Source organism: Schistocerca nitens, chromosome 1, assembly GCF_023898315.1.
Source record: "Schistocerca nitens isolate TAMUIC-IGC-003100 chromosome 1, iqSchNite1.1, whole genome shotgun sequence".
Lineage (NCBI taxonomy): Eukaryota > Metazoa > Arthropoda > Insecta > Orthoptera > Acrididae > Schistocerca > Schistocerca nitens.
In genome coordinates, this window is record NC_064614.1 from 1,096,362,330 (window position 1) to 1,096,384,427 (window position 22,098).

At 38.1% G+C, this 22,098-nt stretch overlaps 1 protein-coding gene across 2 annotated transcripts in view; it reads right to left on the bottom strand.

The window, feature by feature from the left end:
- Positions 1–22,098, bottom strand: part of LOC126198717 (mediator of RNA polymerase II transcription subunit 29) — a 72,510-nt gene that overhangs the window by 19,202 nt on the left and 31,210 nt on the right. Inside the window, exon 5 of one of the 2 annotated variants that reach the window (XR_007540096.1) lies at positions 9,852–10,019. Coding sequence is in view for 1 of the 2 variants with exons in the window: in XM_049935246.1 (XP_049791203.1) it covers positions 10,012–10,019 (8 nt within the window). In the remaining variant the exon portion in view is untranslated. Of the gene's footprint in view, positions 1–8,803; positions 10,020–22,098 lie in introns of those variants that run through there. The other variant, XM_049935246.1, reaches the window with a different exon arrangement.

A 22,098-nucleotide genomic window follows, 5' to 3' on the forward strand; every position in this document is an offset into this window, starting at 1 on the left:
TTGACTAGCCTACCTATGACATTACATATTTAATTCTTAATCAGTTCATATTTGTTACAAGATACTGAAGTACTAGCATCTCCTATTCCAGCACTTAAGTCACATTGGAATGCAATGCACAGTTAATTATAATATACATGCTTTTCCAAATGTTCTTTCTATAAATAAAGAAACATCACTCAACTTTGCAAGAAGTCATTGTTGCAAATTTATACAGAGGTGTTGCGCTACGGGTAATATTCTCAGTGGGTTCTACAATTTCATCATTAAATAAGCAAGACAAAATAACAAGATTTGAGTACCAGGATTCTTATTCAGCACAGATCCCAGTGTGCTGGAAACTACAGCACCTACTTCATCTTGTACAATACTGATCTCCAGATCTGCGTTTTTCATTATTCCCACAGCCTTTTGGAGAGAGATACTTGAGATCTCCAGTTTTTTGATAATGTTGGGAAGCCAGCTGAAGTGACTAGCAGTGTATGAAACTGAACTGAGCACTTTAGAACTGTTGAATGCTGACAAGGATTCACTCAGTCACTGCCAATCAAAAGAAAAGCCCTCCTTCACTGACTTCACAGCTTCAAAGTGCTTACTGTAGAAAATTGCAGCTTCACTCTATGTTGCCCACCTTGTTATCACTGGGTCCAGAGGCTGAGGTAAACCAGGTAGCTGCTACTGTTGCTTATAGCACTGTACACAGTAAGGACATTTCACAATCTTCTTCATTGCTGATATCATTGTATTTACTTCTTTGAATTTACGTCTGTCCCTGCCACTCATTGCAATGTGTGAGCCAAACATGTAACATGCACTAAGTTTGTATAAAATACATTAAGTGATTTCTTTGCTATCAACATGTATGAAGCTGCATTTGTGTACATCAGTAGGACCCTCTCTTCTTTTATGCCATCTGGCCATAGTTCCTAAAGTCCATCATCGATGAATCTACCAAATGTTGAACTGTTTGTTGCCTCCAAAAGTTTACAATACATTAAATAGAGTTCATATGCAGTCTTAGAGTCCAACTTGCCACAGTTAGATTAGCAATGAAACAGCCTACATCATCCATTGTCTCATGATCAGAAATCCATGCAAGTGATTTGCCAATGTCAGCCCTAATTTTCTCTAAAATATCAACATAGCAAGAATCCACGTAATTCACCCGAGTGGACTCTTCAGGAATTTTGAGGCTGCAGTATTCCTGTAAGAAATATTTAAGTTCAAGTCCGGAAGTCTGTCCCAGGGTATGTTCCCTACAGCCAATGCAAAACACATTTACTGCAGCTGTGTAAGAACAGCTGTTTCTTCGAAGAAATCTGTTGTTTATTCCTAATATGTTGATTGCTCCGTAAACATTCAATTTGAGATTTCACAGTACATCCTACATGTTTATCACAAGTTTGGCAAATGGCTATTTTACTGTTTGTGGTTGAAGAACTGGCAGTAGAAATGCAAGTTTTCAGCTTTGATGACAAACTATTGCCATGGTTAACTTAAATGCAATTGACAGTTATACATTGTGAAGCATTTGAGAACAAAAAAGAAAAGGGTTTAAAATGATCATTGTTGGCCACATCAAACTCGTGTAATTTATATTTGAGTGTAATGGGGTTCAGGAGAGTATGACACACACAGAAATTTTCCCCCCTTTTTTGCTATGTAACAAAGTAAAATTAAAAAATGAAATTTATGTAGTATAGTGTGAAATATGTATTATACCTCAAAATATGTAATCTAAAACTTTGAATACGGTTTTTTTTTCAATGTAATTTATCAATATTTTAGTTTTTCTTATAACTACACACAAAGGAATAGAATACGTAACTACATAAAATCCAGGCTTTACTGATGGCACTGTGATATATGGGAAGATGTCCATGTTGAGTGACTGTAGGAGGACACAAAATTATTCGGACAAAATTTCTAGTTGTTGGGATGACTGGCAGCTTGCTCTAAATGTAGAAAAATGTAACTTAATGCAGATGAGTAGGAAAAACAATCCCATAATGTTTGAATAAAGCATTAGTAGTCAGTCTGACACAGTCAAGTCGATTAAATATATGGGTGAAATGTTGCACAGTGATATGAAATGGAACAAGCATGAAAGGTTGGTAGTAGGAAAGGCAAATGGACAACTTTGATTTATTGGGATTATAGCTCATCTGTAAGGGAGACTATGTATAGAAAACTAGTGTGGCATGTTCTTGAGTATTGCTTGAGAGGTCTGGGTAAAGGAAGACATCAAAGCAATTCAGAGGCAAGCAGTTAATTTCAATACTGTTAAGTTTGATCGACATGTTAGTGTTACGGAGGTGCTTCATGAACATGAACAGGAATTCCTGGAGGGAAGATGACTTTCTTTTCATCAACAACTATTCAGAAAATGTAGAAAACCGGCATTTGAAGCTGACTGCAGAACAGTTCTATGGCTGCCAACATATATTTTGTATAAAGCCCAAGAAGATAAGATATGAGAAATTAGAGCACTTGTGGACTCGCAATAAGTCATTTTTCTCTTGTTCTATTTGTGATTGTAACAGGAAAAGAAACAGCAAGTAGTGCACTGTACAATGGCTTGTAGAGTATGTACGTAGATGTAGAACCAACTAGGCACAAAGTCAGACTAAGCTTGGATGACGGATAGGGGTTTGTCATTCCATATTTTCTCATGCCATATCATCAACTGTAAGTAGCTGGCAAGATGTGCATGCCAGTTTCTCGGCATCCTATGACCAGATGTTTTAAATGGGAGTGAGATATGAAGAACATGTTGGCTAGGACGATACTGAAAAATCCTCTGTATCGAAGTAGGTCAGGACAGCATGACAACATCTGGTTTCATATTATCTAGTTGAAAGATAATGTCATCGAGACCTTGAAGACTGGGCGCAGCCACCATCCTTAGTACGTGAGAAATGTAACAACTACAGTTCAAATTAGCGGCTATGTGAATAAGAAGTGATCATGGTGTGTACCCAAGAGCACACCATACCGTCACATAAGCAGCTGGGTCCATATTATAATGACTAATGCAATCTGGCAACATTTGTTCCCCTTGCAAACTCTATACACACTGACACATCCATCATGATGCTGTGTGCAGAACCAGGACTCTTCCAAAAATATGATGTGGGGCCACCTTTCTAGTGTTCTTGTTAGGCACACTAACTGGAGTGCCTCTTTCTGCTGCTACATCGAGGGAAGCCACAACAATGTAATCTGTGCTGATAGTTTGTGTTGTTCTAGACATTGTTGCACCATCTGTATGGATGCTTATCTGGTAGCTAATGTTCTGTACGACGTTGTACACAATGGTAAGGAGAGGTCAACTAGGAGAGTGGTGCACCAACTGTTCTCACAAGAAAGCTGGACAGGAGCAGAAACGATTAGCGAACAAGTTAACACAACACACAGAAGATTTACTAACTTGTATTTCTTCAAATGTATGAAGACTCATTACAAATAATGCAACAAGAAATAGAGTTCAGCTCATACAATAGCAACAACAATAATGCTGAAGCCGTGATTACGTGGCGTCCCGCAGCAAAATGGCTCCAAGCAAGTGTCGGCTGAGAGGCTGCCGCTGGCTGTTCTATATTGTGATGGCACAGGGCACTTGAAGTACAGAGCTGCAGAAGGTGTGTCGCTCAGTTGATGTGCACCACTGGGTCTGCAGGGTTCCGCACTACTGCTATTGGAGTTGGACGGAAACTTGTTATTCAGTTGTCAACTAGATATGCCAGTTGGATCGTATCGATACATGATACCGCACTGACAACCCAATTTCTTGATTCAAGGTACATGGCATGGTTTTACAATTCTGCACAGTGAACAATACGTCTGCCCTGTATGGCACGAGTATAGCCTTCCTAACCCATCAATTCCGTAACTGCACAACAGTTGTGGTATCCAGATCAGTGCGAGCAGCACCATTGCACAATGATGATAGCAATTTCGATAGGCCATGATACAGCTGCCATTGGATTCTGACAGATGCTGGTAGAAATTTCCCATCATTAAAATAGGAACAGTTAAAATTCATATGCAGTTTATGAATGAGAAACCTGCTGCATAATCTTTCCTTAAATACAGAATGTAGACAATGATACTCTTGAAATGCCCATAATTTGATTTTCCAGGAATCCCAATCTGACATTCGTTGCATGCCACCTTCATGTTTGAGAAACTTAAATGGCCAGAAATGTAGATGTAACCTCAATACCCATCAGTAAAGCTCTAAGTAACTGGGGTATACTGACACTTCACTTCAGTAAATGACTATTGAAATTAATGGTGGTAGTATCCATGTTGATCTGAGCTTCAGTGACTGAGAAACTGTCCATCAGTTCAGTTGTAGACGACTGTTTTCCTTGCATACGGGCAGTCTAATGTTAATGTAATTTTTATAAAGTTTATTTAGTCAATGCTCACATAAATTAATGCCTCTACCAGTTTACTCAGTATAAACAGGGCCAGTTTAAGACAGAAGCAATACAAGCCGCTGCTTTGGGCACCAACTGAGAGGGGCGCCAGAGGCACCACAACTAAGATTTCTATTCAGCATGTGTCACAATTAGTAACAGCCACTTGGGGTGCCAAGCTGAAAGGGCCACCCAAGTGCAAGATTTGTATTCAGTGTGTATACAAATTAGTAGCAAAAATGGACAAGGATGTGTGGTAAAATTATCTCAAACTGGCTCTGATTGTATATATTCCATAATGACTTTTTGGCTGAAGGCTGTATCAGAAGTATTTATGGGTTTTTGATAATAACTAGCCAGCTGAAACCAATACACCCATTAAACAATGCCTGTGAGAACTGAGTGAAACAAACTTTTTGTTAGAAGTAATGTGCCAACTGATTCTTTCTGCCAAAAACAGGGCTAATGGGATAAAGTAATTTATGTTCCATCATGCACCAAAGCAAACATCATTCAACAATAATAATCACTTCATACTTTTAATACTTCATGTACCACTTTTCTACTGATATCCAACATGGCAAAGAAAGAAGCATGAGAATACATTCATAAGCAGTCTGTGGCACATAATATTGTAGTCTTACTTCTCTAATGTTTATGATCAACTGCTGTTGTACACAGGACTTGTTTAAGACCACAAGATGCCTCTACTCAGGTATATTTTTAAATTTATTTTACTATCATACAAATGTGAAGATAATGTCTAATACAATTTTATTTGATTAACTGAAGCAGCAGCTTGCCTCATGCATGTAATGAATTTCTTCATCATCATAACAGTGACATGAAATTTTTAGACCATAACATACTTAGCCCTTGTACACACTGAAACAGACGAAGTGCCCAGTGCATTTCATTGGTAGGGAAAAGCAAGGTAAACCACTGCTCCATGTTTTGTAAATGGCTTGGCATGTAGAAAACCCTGTTGCCTGCCATTGCAAACCCAACCTGTATGCAGGATACTCATATAAATTTCAGTTATCACATCGAAATAATCAAGTTGTGCTTGTGAACTGGTTATGGTGTTAGTTTTTCTCTAAATCTTCACCCATCAAAGTGACACATTTTTCCCAGCAATGCATAATTTTGCAGAATCTGTATTTTGGATTTGTAGATAATGTTTCACTGCCTACCATGTTATGGTTTCTTAATTTCTCCTAATTTTATATCCTCAGCACTAAATTTCAGCTAATTAGCATGATGCTTGATGTTGATCTTTCCCCAATACATTTTTTACCCTTTCTGCACACTGTACTTGCATCTCTCACATATGTGACTTGATAAAGTAAAGACTATACTGAAAGAACTTAAGTCAATAAATCAATTTGTCAGAAGGTGGAAGAGTTGAATTAGATAAAGTTTTTTAAAAATAAGTAAACTTGGCACATACTACTTTTTAGGCCAAAAATGCTATTTGTGCAAGCAGAGGAACAAAATGCAGCACACATCCACCACAGGATAAATCTAAAATATGGTTACTACTTTGAGTGTGGTGCTGGCAATTTAGTGAACACTGAATGTATGCCATGAATACCATACAGAATTCAGTAGAATGTGGGTCAAGTTGTGCGAGATGAGCACAGGAAAATGATTCTGAAGTCACAAATATTACATGGAAATTTCTAACACTCTTTGGCGTTGTTACAATGTCTCAGATATTGGAAGCTTTGTGTATGTTGGGTACATTTTAATGAGGTCACATTAATATTTCTGCTGCATGTGGAGAAAGAAGGTGGGGACTTTAAGCATAAGTACCACATGATTGAACATCGATTTACACCCTACAGAAACAAAATGGCATTACTACAAAGGAGAAACAACCACATAACCCAAACATGTTTAATATTCAATCACACTGCAACAAAAAGTTTATAGCTTCTCATGTTTGGGGCAATGTCGTCTTACTCAATTGCTTGCACCTGAGACTTCTTGTGATATCACATTTTGCTACTCTTGTCACAGGCTGCACCAAACCGTAAGGATGCTGACTAGAAGAAAAATGTGAGGCATTATCAAGGCTATGAATTACATCCAAAACAGAGAGACATGCTGCCTCAGGTATCTCTCTGCTATGTGACAATATCCAATTGTGTCCTGTCAACTCCACAATTCGAATTAGAGAAGACCCTACAGTCTGAATTTCATGCCTTTTTTTGGTGATAAAGAACTGGCTAAGAGGATGACATTTAATTTCAGATAAGAAGCCTAGGGAACTGACAACATGACACCACAGGCAGGCAGCAGATATTCTTGCAAAGGGGAACAGGAAACAAAGTACACTGTTCTGTCTCAACAGACATGGAGATTTTGTTGAGAAACAATCAATGTAGCATATGCACATAAATCTTTCTGATATTCAACTTGTTTCAACTCCTGACTGTCACGGACGATGGGGGAAGGCAACACTTATGTCAACCGCTTGTAACCTGCTATCTGAATACAGAACTGTGAAGTACCAGCAGATTCCTGTCATGTGCCATGTTGTAGAAAGGAAAAACATTTCAATTGATCTATGAGTGATTATAACCCTTGTATCATGGGCTATAGCACTGATTGAACCAGGGAATTATTAGATCAGCAAGAGATTGCAATACTTCATTATGAGATGTCTATATAAGCAGAATAATTGCTTCCTTTAAATAATCTATGAACTTCACAATCTGTCTCATGGATTTGTTCCTGCAAATGGCAACAGGAAATTTATAGACTTGATAACTGGCGATATCCTGCAGGAAACTGACAAGCATTGTAACACTATTCCTGAAATTCATTATCTTCCATCTTGTACATGTGTTTTCAAAATAGATGATCTGCAGCACCCATAAGAACACACAATTTCCCTGAAAACTTTATATTTAATGCTCTGTGGAAGGAAATACATCGTCACATATAAGGTATTGAAGATCTCCCTCAAAGGAGGTTGTATATCAGATTTTTGACAAAGCCGGGTTTTCAATGGAATAAAGTGGTACGCTACATGAGATAAGCTACCATAAAAACAGATATCAGTTTTTCTGTTTACAAGATTAGCTATTTGTAGTTGTAAGGTTGACTATCCGGCAAGAATGATAGATATTAATGAATGTGATGGAAGTGGATGATGTACTTTTTACTTCAAAGGATACTGTATCATTAAAAGCATAGAAAGGAAAATAGGTCCATCAAATTGGAAGCAGAATGCCAAGAAAAGTAGGGGGAATGGAAAATCTTTGGTTTCTGCAACTGGTAAAAATTGCCTAAAAAAGAAAAAACTACATTAAAGGTGATACATACATGAACATTGTATATAATGTTAATGTAAAAATTGTTCACTGGAATAAGTTGCTTGGTCTGGCCATTGATTTGGGCAAAACAACTCGACAATAATATTTTTGTTTAACTACCTGCTTTTGACAGTTTTTTTTTTACAACAATTGAACATAAGTTTATTCTTTCGAGGCATAGGTTTCTGTCTTGGGACCATACTTTTGCATTAATTGGAAAAAAATAAGAGTAGAGATGTCGTGACTACATATGAATGGAAGTATGTAATATATCTAAAAACAAAGATGATGTGACTTACCGAACGAAAGCGCTGGCAGGTCGATAGACACACAAACAAACACAAACACACACACAAAATTCAAGCTTTCGCAACAAACTGTTGCCTCATCAGGAAAGAGGGGAAGGAGAGGGAAAGACGAAAGGATGTGGGTTTTATGGGAGAGGGTAAGGAGTCATTCCAATCCCGGGGGCGGAAAGACTTACCTTAGGGGGAAAAAAGGAGAGGTATACACTCGCGCGCACACACACACACACATATCCATCCACACATATACAGACCAAGCAGACATATTTAAAGACAGTATGTAATATCTAACACTTGTTTAAGCCCACCTTTCATTACAATGGAAATGAGACAGAATGACTGTTGCTGTCAATGTTCTTGAAGGAATTATGGCATTTGATCCAAACTTGAAAACAAATAGTTACTTGCTTGTTAATCATAATGTCATCAGGTCTTGTCTAAAGACAGAAGAGAAATTCAGCTTAAAGTTAACATCCCTATACCTGTTATTATGTTCCCTTTATTGCATAAAGAGCTTCTTCATCCTCTAGTGGCAGACAAAATGAGATACTTGAATATGTGTGATTATCTTGATGTACAATACAGGGAATTTTATGTGAACTTACCTTCTTAGTGAACAGTACAACTATTTTTTCCTCTTTTCACTTTTTTCTTTGTTATTGTTTCTTGTCCTTTACAGAACTAGTTTTATTTTCAACTTGGGTATTAATTAAATAAATACTCTATTTTTTGTATGTCAGATAATATATTTTGTTAATACTTTCCACTATTTTTTTTGTCAATGTAACAGAAAATCAATTCTTTTTGGATATACAACATTATTTCATGATGTACTTTTACAGAATATGCATTGCTCTTACACAGAAAGCTACAAAAAAAATTAAGATCACTTTCTAAATATTGCAAAATATGCTAAATACATATTGCTGTTCTGTAACACATACTGCATCACTTGACCATACATAGTAAAATGTATAAATAAATAGTATCAAAGGAAAACAATCATTATTTTTACTTTCTGGAAAATTATGAAATTGCGATATACAACCTCCTTTAATGGAGGTCTTCATACGTCTATAAAAGTGAGTGCCAACTTAACACAATTACACAATGCATCCTTTCAAGAAGCAAGTATGTAAAATTGTACATTGAGGTGTAGGTGGTGTTGAACATTTTAACATCAGTTTATGCTTAATAATTACCAGTTCGTTATAATTAAAGTGGAGCTTACTCGCAGGGATCCAGTGTGGGCTGTAATTATTGTATGACAGTGAAACTTGGCAGATATTCTAATACATTAATGTGGAACCAAATTACAATCGAGGAAAAAAATTCCCAGTTTTGGCCACCACATGAAAATCTGGTGCTGTGAATGCAAGAAATACATACAGAAACATTACCATATATAAGAGATTAGGAACAGGATGTGAGCAGAAAAGGTTACACATGTGAGAAAGATAATGTTTATTTGATTTTTAACCACCACTTGTACAGTTTGTTCAATACGAGCACTGGAGGTGTTGTTGACGTTGTTTACAGTACCAACTGGCCAAAACCGGAACTAACTTTTTTTCTCTTGTACATCAGTTCTACATTAACACATTACAATATCTATCAAGTTTTGCTGTCACTTTGAGTAGCTTCACTTTAATTACAACCACCCAGTACTTGTTTGTCCATATGTAATATTTATCAGTAGTGGCATAGCTGAGCAAATGAAATCAACTTTATTTGGGAAGTATCTGCATTCTCTCAATTTTATAAATAATACCTATTTTAAAATTTGGCAAATATATTACCTAATTTATTGGTTTCTGCTGCATCTCATTTTGTTGCTCAGTATTGCAACAGGTATAAATGAAGTAATGCAGAACCAATATCTTGATCTCACAAGATCTTTGAAATTATACAACAGAATTATCACCATTTTCTGCAACAGTCTTGAAACAGTTATCTTCTTCAGAAATCTGGAACATACAATGTAACAGGCTAATGTGAGTGTACAACTGAAAATTATTTTCTTTTGCAGTCTAATGACATTTCATGGCTGCCATTTAGTTGGGTAAGATACAAAGTAAGAGGATCTTTAGCCAGCACACTTAGAAAGCTAAAGCTGGCTTTGATATCCAGTTTAGGTAGAGATCACTGGCTGCTACCATTATGTGGTATACACTTTGCCAAATCATGAACGTAGTGTTTGATCCCAAACAATTATAACAGAAACTGCTATGACTGAATTTCTTTTACATATTTGTCTTGAGAGACCTTAATATAACAAAGTGAGGCATTAGCACTATTACCCTACCTATTACATTACATCAAAAGTTCTCTGGTTTCCAGCTGCATCAGGTAGTTAAAATTACATGAGCTTTCGGCCAAGCACTTATTGTCCATGGTCAAGTGATATGACCACCAGAGGGCTGCTGATATGCCTCTTATATACATCACCTCCTGACTGTGACGTCACTAGTGCTTACAGCATCTCCATGTATACGTTGACATGGTGCTCGGTGTGCTTGCTTCAACTGCGTGATTGCTGGATCCCATGCTGTGCTGAGCAGCGTGCCACAGTCTCTATTTAGGATGTGGCCTGCAGCTCAGCGCAGCATGGGACCCAGCAACTGCACAGTTGAAGCAGGCACAATGAACACTGAACCAACATATGCCCATATAAGGAGATGCTATGAGCACCACTGTCATCACAGCCGGCACTTACTTTATATAAGGGACATACTAACAGCCCATTGCAGTTACATCACTTGACCATGGCCAAGGAGTGCTTGGCCAAAAGCTCATGTAATTTAAATCACTTGGTGCAGATGGAAACCCAAGAACTTGTTATTCAATCCTACCGTGGCAATACTCTGCTTTCTTACAGTCTGTTACATGTTTATGAAATGTGAAATGGTTTTGCTAACACAGTACATAAAGCTAAGTATGTTAAGCAACACATTTTTGCATGGCTTTCTGACATAAAAAGTGAAGCATTTAGGAGGGATTAAATGAAATGAAACTTTATTGCTTGAGAGGATATGTAAAGTTATTTCAGTGCTTACAAAACTGAGCCAAATTTACAAAGAATTTGGCAATATAAACCCACTTATCAGTATGATGTTGCACCCTTTCTGGCCTGGATGCATGCACAGATTTGGTTGGGAAGGGTGTCATAATGCCGTTGTCTCCTGTTCTGAGGCAAGCTGGTCCAGAGCTGTTGTAAATGGTCCTTTATATTCTGGATACTGGCACTGGGGCAGAGTTGACATCTGAGCTGGTCACACACATGTTCTGTTGGGGAGCAGATCTAGGGATCTTGCTGGCCATGGGAATGCCTCAACATCATACAGACAGTACATACAGACACATACTATGAGTGAATGAGCATGTCTTGTTGAAAAATGGCACTGTGATACTGTTGCATGAGATGTAACATATGAGAACACAGGATGTTTGTGAGGTACCATTGTCCTACCTGATTTCCCTTAACAATTACCAACCACGACATGAAATCGTGAACTCATACCCAATGGTTTCACAAAACCTAATGCCAGGAGTAACATCGCTGTCTCTCTCCAAAATGTTGGAAGAATGGGATATCTCCCCAGATCACTGCCGTACTTGCCGATGATGGTCATCTGGGGTAGTGCACAACCACGATTTATCGCTGAAAACAATGCCACTCATCAGCAGGTCCTGTTTCCTGATCGTAGCACCATTCCAAATGGAGCTGTTGGTGGTGCATGTTAATGACAATTTATGCATGGGATGGTAATTCCCTAGTCTGGCTGCTGCTTGTCTCCAACAAACAATGTGGTATGACACAGAATGGTGCGAGATGACACAGAAAGTGGCAGTGTGTCCACTACTTACTCTCAGATGGCAGGCATATATGTGAAGGGGGTTGCAATGTGTGTGGTGCACAATAGGGTGGTCCTCTGTTGTGGCAGTCAGAACCTTGATGATGAGTATGCCTGCTCTCGCATTTCCATGCAGTAAAAAATAGAGCCACTTTCACACTGGAATGCCCCACAAATCAAAACGTGACATGGTTCGACCAGCCGGTCAAATGAAGACCCACAATTGGGCCTCTTTCAAAATCTGTCACATGCTGACACTGCAGTCTCACACATCATCTCCTGTCCTTCACAGTGATCACTCCACAAATGATGCTTTTCACATCCTTTACATATCCTACCAGGTCTGATAACACAAAACACCAAGAACTGTAAAACACTCTGGTTGCCATTATTCCTGTCTTTTAAATACATACTGGTGATGTGTACTTGCATGAAATTACATTGACACCCAACAACAACTTCTGGATGCTTCACTTTTTTTGTCAGGCAATGTATAATCAAAATATTTCAAGAAAAAAGTGGCATGTGCTAATGTTCTTGTGACTGACTTCCAAATAACAGACCAGTAATTCACAAAGCAGACCTACTGCACTTCACTATGCAGCAGTTTTTCCAAGCACTCTATCTGTTTCTGTGTACTATTTCTATGTTCTGTATGTCATACATTTGGAACTGGGATTCTACAACTACTGTCATAATCTTACAGTTAATGACTTAAACTCTAACAGATCTCGTGTAAAATAATGTTTAGAGAACATAAAATTCGCAAAACTTTTTTGCTTGTTATCAATAATATTAGCAGCAGGATAAAAGTTTACACAACTTTCATTTGATGAGGTTAACTGATTATTTTTATAACACAGGAGGTTTTATTGTTAGTGAGGACAAAAAGTAGCAGATCAATCCTGGCACACACACTGTCTGACTGGGTCCAGAAAGTGAGGTTTTGGACTATTCAAGGAATAAAGGAAAAAACAGAGACCCAAGCTTTTGACAATGAATTTTTGACTATTTTATAAAAAACAATGCTTACATTTACATCAGCGTCAACCGATTGTGTTGTCTGCATTTACAGTAGTTTACACATTTTAACATTTTCAAACTACACAGATTTCAATATGAGTGACTAATATATTTGTCTTTTATTGATTTTTATGATTACCAAAACTTAGAAGCTATCCATCTGGTTGTTTACAGCTCTATTCTGTAAACAATTTCTTTGTCGCTCAGACATGTTTTTGAGTATTTAATGTACGTTCTGCTGTCCAGCTACGGATAGAATCTGCTTCAAAGATTAATGACGAGGGTTGGTGAGCCAGCCATCCTGGCTGTGATGTTTAAGCAGTTTCCCTCATCTAACCAGTAGCGTATTTACATACAGGCCCACTAGTTATGGGCTTAGGGGTGGCACCTTAAGGGGAGCGGCATTTTTTGCTCTGTACTCATTTTAACTTTTTACATTTTAAAATAATAGCACTTACAAATGACAAAATTTTTTAATATTGTTAAATAACTTGCTAGTTTCAATAAGCCTTAAGAACGAAATTCGACAATACAATCTTGGAAATATACATAGCTTACTTTGTGACTGAATGGAAATTTAACATTGGGTTTCTTCATGATTGTTGCAAACATTTTGAAGTAAGCTGTCAGGACAGCAATCTACAATACAATGTTTGAAATGTTGTTATTCCTAGATCTTTGTCGGCTTCTACTTAACCCTACCATATTTTCCCTGTGAAAATACCAGGACCCCTGAAAAGCTGTGATAAACTAATCAGCAGTTTCTTAAGTACTGTAACGTGTGGGCCTCAGTACGTAATACCTGACTCTACTTAAATTTCTTGTAGAAATTACGGGTAAATATAAAGTCACCCCTCCATTACTGTAATTAATGTGAAAGCTCTGTGGTCTTCAACATATGAGCTTTGATTTAATGACACCTGTTTATCAAAACATGTTGATACTGAGAATGTTTTAGATTTTTGAACACGTTTATATGGGGCAAAAAAAAAAAAAAACAGAATGTCTAATAATGTGTGAAATACACTTCACAACAGTTTAAAAATTTTATTTATTTATTTACTTACTTATTTTTTTGGCAAAAAAAGAAGAAGAACCATCTTTCCTTTGTCTTATTTACTGTGCTGCAGTCTGCACAGTATCAAAGTTCCCACTCCGTGCAACTGAATAGTACGTGCCACTGAAAATTTCATATTCAGCTTCTTAAATAAGCTTTTTTTCTTCGAGGGAATGTTATTTTTATTTTATGTTGGGAGAAAAGGTGCATTTGCATGTAGACATAACAGAAATGTTCACAAAAATGACAACACACCATATCAACTGCCAACAAGACTACTTAAACTTTGTAGTCTGTCTTCTCTGCCCACAGAAACCACTAAAATGTTGTAAGAATAAGTAGGATAAGAGTCGATACAGCACACCTCACTGGAAAAAATTGCAAAAATTATTTGCTTTTTAAATTAGAAAGACAGAGTTACGAATATTCAGAACATATTTGCGTCCCAGCTAAAATTCTGGTGATATGGGAAACAGAAGCCAGAATATGGACTGTCCCGTTTTCTTTACAAGACGAATTCCAGCCGGCAGGTGTGCTTCTACTGTTCACTGACAACAGAGAAACAGGTGACAATGAAATCAAATTATTCTGCATTGTCGTTCTTTCATAGCACAGTTACGTCGAGTAATACGAGCTGATCAGTTCATCGCTCCATGTTTAAAGGAAAAACCTTTGTGCTCGTGTGCCACGTTTAAACTAAAAAGCTTTGTGTTCATGTGCGGTGTAGTATGATTGGAACTGGATACAGTCTTTCTTTCTTTCTTTCTTTCTTTCCTTTTACAATTTTTTTCCTTTAAGTGCCTTAACATGAATAACAGTGAAAAAAGCAAATGTGCAAAATTAAGTGGAACGGCATTTCGGAAACTATCAAAGGAAAGGTGAGAACAAGAAGCCAATGTTCTAAAAACACTTGGCTGAGTAGATAAATTTTTTGCAAAAAATGTTGTTGGTTCGACTTTGAGTTCAAGTAGTATGGATGATATTTCTATCACTGCAGCTGTTGTAAAAGAAGTAAATACAGACAAAACAAAAGTTAAAAATGAAGAAAAGCAAATAATCCTGATTTTGAGTTTTACAAAAACTAAGTGTTGAGTCAGACATTACAAAAACAAATAATCTTGTTAGTATATGATCCTGCAGAACGGTGTGTCAATGAATCAACAATCGACATTCTCTTACAATGTGGCATTAATCAAAATTGTAATGGTCATTTTTCTAATTAGAGAAGATCAAAAGGTGATAAAACCAGATATTTGTGCAAAAATGTATTTTACCGTAAACTTTTAAATGGTGAATCAACTTTGCGTGATTTTCTAGTATACTCTTGCAGCACCAGTGCTGTTTTTTGTGCACCATGTAAATTGTTCAGAGGTAAGGCCATGATTGCTACTAATGGTATTGCAGATTGGAAAAATATTTCTAATATTTTATCTCATGAGAATTCACTTGAACACAAAAATTCTGAGTTACCACTCTTAACAAGAAAAAAGTCACTTGGAACAATAGATAACCGTCACATGTTGAGACAGAAAAAATGTACTGGCACAGTGTGTTGAAAAGGGTGTTTGCAGTAATGAAGAAGCTAAGAAGTCGTGGACCTCTCCTACGTGGACATGTTGAACGATTCCATTCATTACATAATCGTCAATTTACAATGTCTCTTGAACTTATAGCTGAGTTTGATCCCTTTCTCGCAGTGTACAATGAATGATACGGAAATCCAGGACAGGGACATACAAGTTATCTTTCTTCAACAATCTGTGATGAAATAATAGGGCTTCTTTCTGAACGATTAAAAGGATTATCATAAGTGAAATAAAACAGGCCAAATATTTATCTGTAATAGTAGATTCTACTGCAGGCATTTCACATATTGGTCAATTATCTTTCATGTTAAGATATCCGAATGAGAATGGTGAACTTGTTGAAAGTTTCCTTCTGTTTTTACCAAACCTGGAACACAAGTCCGAAAAGTTAGCTGTGGCCATGCTAAAAGTCCTGTCTACAAATTCCACTGATATTACTGACTATAGAGGCCAGTCATATGACAACACAAGCAATATGTCAAGAACCTACACTGGTTTGCAGGCACGTATTAAAGAACAAAATCCGAAAGTGCATTATGTGCCTTGTGCAACACATTCTTTGAATTTAGTCGGCACTAGTGCTGCAAGCTGTTGCCGGGAAGCATATTCATTTTTAAATGTAGTGCAAAACCTTTACAATTTTTTCTCTGCTTCTACACAGTGCTGGGATAAACTTCTTTCTTTCAAGAAACCAGGAAGAAAAATGGTAAAAAGTTGATCAAAAACACGTTGGTCAGCAAGAGAGGTAGGGTGTGTAAGTCTATATGAAAACTGGGAGGGCATTATCAATGCCCTCGTACATATTGCCAATAATACGTTTGAAAAACCACTTGTGCGATATGAGGCTTCAGCTTTATTGAATCAACTCAGCTGATTAGAAACAGTATTCATGACGACAGTTTGGAAGGACATACTCCAGAGATTTGATAGTGTAAATATGAAATTGCAAAGCGTAAATATTGATACTAAAATAGTGCATGAATTATATGAATCACTTGTAGGATTTATTGCATCTATTTGTGGCATGTTCAACTATTATGAAAATAAATCCATCGAGATTGTGACTAGTATAGACTATGAATGCACCTATAAAAGATCACAAAAATGCAAACTTCATGATGATGAAGAAGTGGACTCTGAAGAAGTTTTTCTGACTGGAAGGGAAAAATTTAAGAGTCGAAATATTTCTTCAAGTACTCGACAACTTGTACACCGAATTAGTGAGGAGGAAGGAAAGCTATAGAACACTATTGTACTCCTTCACAGTTTTCAGTAACCTTACTAACAGTTCTCCTGATGATATTGCTGAATGTGCAGCAAAACTCCAAGCGTCATATGACAGATTTAGAGCCTTCCTTCCCTAGTGAATTTGTACATTTCGCGGAACTTTTGAAATCTTCTGAGGTTAGTAATATACCAGTCAAAATGAGTATATTTTTACGAAAACAAAGGTTACAGTCTGTGTTTCTGAATGTTGACATTGCTCTTAGAATATTTCTATGTATGGCACTTACAAATTGTTCAGCAAAACACTTGTCTTCGTCTCTTAAAAGACTGAAATCATACGTACGTTCTGCGTTGTCCTAGGAGAGATTGAATGCCTTGTCCATTCTTCACATCAAAGCTGACCTCCAGCTGATAACCTTCTGAACTATGAAGAAAACCTATAGATCAGTGACTAAAGGAGATGCCATATCACAAGAAATGTAGCAACAGGCCGCATTCCAAATTTAGGAGGCTCTTATGTGCTATAGGATATCTTTGTGTGTTGTGAGGCATCTTACTTTCAAACACTTGGCAACAATAGTCGCCTCCGCTGGTGTGCTTAACCTCGGTAATGAAGGAGAGTCGGCCATTAAGTGAACTGCTGCAAGTGGCCGATAGAGCACATACTCTGTGCAACTCGCATGCTGTGCTGGCCGCTGCTGAATTCCACCGAACATGGCTGAATCCAGCTGACATGGTGGCCTTGGTCTGCGTTGCCAGACATGAATGAAAATCTCTGATCCCACATGCACAATTTTGTCACACGATGCTGACCCCAAGATGTTTCAAAAATGAAAATGATTATTGCTATTTCTGAAAGCGCTTTGACTCTCAAGCTACCAAGTGCAGGACACCATGTTTGTACCCAAAAGCCTCTCACAGCCTGGCTTAGGCACAGCCGACTGTGATGACCACCATCTCACAGAAGAGCAAGACACACCTGTTTCAGTACGAGCCAATATTATGCAAATTGACTTCAACAGCTGTCAGACACACAGCTTCACAAAGGGTGTTCTTCTCTGATGGCTCTACAGGATGAACATTTTTAGTTGACACCAGATCAGAAGCCAGCATCCTCCCTGTTACTTCCTTCCCTTCAGACAATGCACAAACGAGGTTCAATTGAAAGCAGTCAACAACTCAGCCATTCAACATATGGATGAAAAACACTGGAGACTGACATTGGACTTGCAGAGAAATGTAGGCGTACGTTGGTGCTGGCCGTCATCGACCAACCTATATTGGATGTCGATTTCCACCAACAGCAGCATTATCCACAGAGTAAAGGGAAAAGCTAACATCTCACACCTGCCCGAGCTCAGTGCACCTACCTTTAAGGGTGACAGAAACTGGTGGGAGCATTGTCACTGCAACCTGCAAGTGACCATTCATAGTTTGGAGGAGGAGACTGATGCAAAAAGCAGCATCTCTAACAAGTTACGTACAGAAAATGAAAGGCTGAAGACTGCACACTGGAGGAGTCTGACCTGCAGACAGTTCAACTGATGTAAAAACAGCTGATGGTGCAGCAATAGTCCCCCCCCCCCTCCCCCCCAAGCACTTCCCCTGTTGTGGCTGCACCTGAGCCGAGCCACAGTGGTACAGAACAAAAAGAGGCATAGTTAGGCACTAGACGGTGCACCACATTCAAACACCAGGCACACCGGTCTCCCATGTTCGCAGACTCACACTTGATTGCCTACGAGAAATGGAGGATGTTTTCGACGAGAGGTTGCAAGGAGGTATCACTTGACCATACATGGTCCCCCCCTGCAACACCACGTCTGTAGGAAAAACGGTTTGTGGCATTCGTGTGGCGACTATCGGGCACTGAACACCTGAACTCTTCTGGACAGATATACCATGCCACACATACAAGACTTCACTCATTTGCTGGTCAGGGTGACCATATTGAATGTGTCGGATTGCCGTAAGGTTTACAAACAGATTCCCACGGCCAAACCAGACGTACCTAAAATGGCAGTGACAGTCCAATTTGGGCTGTTTGAATTTTTGTTAATGCCATTTGGGCTCAAAACTGCTGCTCAAACTTTGCACAGGTTTTTGGACATTGTAATGAGAGGGTTACCTTATCGTTTTGCATACCTAGATGATATTTTGGTGTAATGGAACTTTGCTTACTATTAGTCTTACTATATGTACCAAGAGCAAATTAGTAGTGCTTGGCCTTACAATAATTTCAATCACACACTACTGCATATCAATTTCTATCCGGAACTATGGCTTATATTAAGTTTCATCAAGAACTATTATTGTTTATTTTTGTGGACTAATAGATGAAACTGTCTGTTGTTACAGAAGTTTATCTGTTGTTGCATCTAAATTGAGGATTACAACAGTTTTAGGTAGCAGTGACAGTGAGGAAGAGTTTCTGAAGTGGAGAGAATTCAAAAACCAATAAACAAGAACCAAGAGTCAAGAAAAAAGAAAGAAGAGCAAGATATGATACATAACTTCCAAAACTATGTTTTGTTCTCTTATTCATCTACACAATCTTGGTGTCATTAGTACCATTTTTGATCTGCAATGCAAACAAAGAGATTTTGCAGGGCTGTCTGTATCTGACTGTGGCAACCCATAAATACACATCAACCCTAGCAGTCCCACACATTCCTAGATCACTATGTCCATCTGCTAAGGCAGTGAGTTTTTTCTTCATGTAATGACTTCTGCTACATGCTGTTGACTCTGCCGTGTGACTGTATACCAGGATACTACGGTTGCTGGCTACTGTTTCAAAGAAGGTAGCTCAGGTTCCAGCACAGCTTCCCGCCAACCTAGCTTCGCTCTCAGTCTGGCTTATCTCCTAATGGCATCAACATTGTTTTGGTCCTGCACCTGCGATGTGATGGATACAGCACATGGCGACATGCTTGATATTGAGACACTCAACGTTAAAAATTCACGCACATTGTTTCCACATCTACCGTGGAGCCCAGTGACTTACTGAAAATTCTCACTGCAAACATTCTGACAGGCATGCGTTTTGCGCCCACGTGGGTACTATCCAAGTCTGCCTGTCACCACTGTTAAGGTGTGTGGTGGCTGTGTGACCTTTGCTCCTGATCTTGCGTGTCAATATTTGCTGCGAGACAAAATTAATCCAACACCTCATGCCAGTAGAAACTCATTATTGTGTTGGTGGATAATCTGGGATGAGGTGGCAACTTCTTGCAGTGACTCCTACTCTTACCACAAGCTCCTTTATTTTCCTTAAAAATTAGCAAGTGACTTTCTCCAAGGACCGTTAATTTTTGACACTAATTTATGTTCCTTTTGTGTGGCAATTCAGTGTTAAAAAGTCATTTTTTTCTAACCACGGTAGGCACTGTTCCTACAGCACTTAACATGCCACATCTTGCTACCAAGTATTCAGTTTAGTAAATCAGGTAGGGAAACATTCCTACAAGATGAAGACCCAAGCTGATTCAGATTGGCCAGTGTATACGTGAACTTTTACACGAAAATTTCAATGCACGGTCTATTGGATGATAGCACGGTCTATTGGATGATAGCACTTAGCACTTACATATAACTGCCACCAGAATATTCTGCATCGGTGACAGTAGTCTTGCTTGGGCCAGAGCCAGAATTTGATAGTAATTTCCATAACTGATGCTGCTACTAAAGTAGTGACCAACCATATTCTTGGTATACCACCTAGCTAGCACAGTAGAAAGAGCATGTAACAATAGTCAAAGAAACTTTGACAAGTTTCAATCACACAATAGCTAGCCTTGCATGTAATGAGGAAATAATTAACAGAAATGTAAAACAAGTTTCATAGATACACGACAGACTAGATAAGAGCTCTAATCACAAGAGACAGCACCCTACTACGATCACTACCATTAACAAACAGTAATACTTTTAGTATCAATATCCACAGGTTTAGAAGAGAAAATCAATTGTTAATTTTTGTCATAGTAAACACACAGAAAGGAATACTGAAACCTCACATAATTAATACAGTACATACAGTTAAACACTTAATTCAGGATGACATTAAAGATAAGGCATTCCCAATGCTCTTGCAGAATGGAGAGGATATCAATTATTGTGCATGATTAATGTTGAGGTGTTTATGTTGGGCCATATATTAATATATGTATTAAATGTCCCATTAGCTGCAAACAAACTGTTTAATTTGTACAGAGTATCACCCCTAACTTCTGAAACTGATGGAAGTTAAAAATTATTCATGTTGCAATGAAACCAAGCCAATGATACATTAGGAATCCTACATCATCAGTGGGCATCGATCTCTTTGTTTACATAAAGAAAAATTCATAAAAAAGTGTGTCCACAAAAATCAATTATTTCATACCAAAGTTTGTAAATTCAGTTCTATTAATATTGCTAAATATGTACCAGCAATTGTCTCTGACAAAGACATAAACTCTTTACTTTGTAAAGTACCTCTATTCTTCTTCATTGTGCAGAGACATGGCAGCAAGTGGTGTTTCCAAGAAACACTGTTAAGAAAATTTAGAGAACTGTCATTTGAAACTGACTGCAGAATGATCCTACTGCTGCAAACATACAGTTCACGCAAGACCCAAGAAGATACGAGAAATTAGGGCTTATACAGAAGCATATAGACAGTCATTTTTCCCTCGCTCTATCTGCAATTGGAACAGGAAAGGAAATGATTAGTAGTGGTACAGGATACCCTCCCCCACGCACCATACGGTGGCTTCTGGAGTATGGATGTAGCCATAAGTGTAGATGTAAATGAAGCTGTATCGTTTTGTGCAGCTGCAGACAGCAAATATATTTTTTGTTTTGTTTCTTCCAATCGCGGTGCCACAATATACGAAATGTTGCAGAATACAAACATTTAAAAGTCCAGATGCTATACTTCAATTAATATTTTGAGTGTGACCCAATTTTTTACAACAATTCCATCAGTTAATTTTCTCCATACCAGAAGAAAACTTGTGGACATTATCATGCCTCCAAGGAAGGCAACGAAGCCAACATCAAGATCATCAGCTAAGCAAAACTTCATAATTTCATATGTGGATATGCCCCTTGATGCAACTCACTCCAATAATGCCTCTTGGCCAGTCTGAGAACAAGTCATTGACTCTACAGCACTGAAGAGGCATATTACAACACATGGCCGGATTTAGGGGAGGACAACCAGGGCTGCAGGCCTGAGGCCTGCTCAAGAAAGGGGCCCCCCCGCAACCCACAAATGAACTAATGATACCAAACAATATATAAAATTATACTC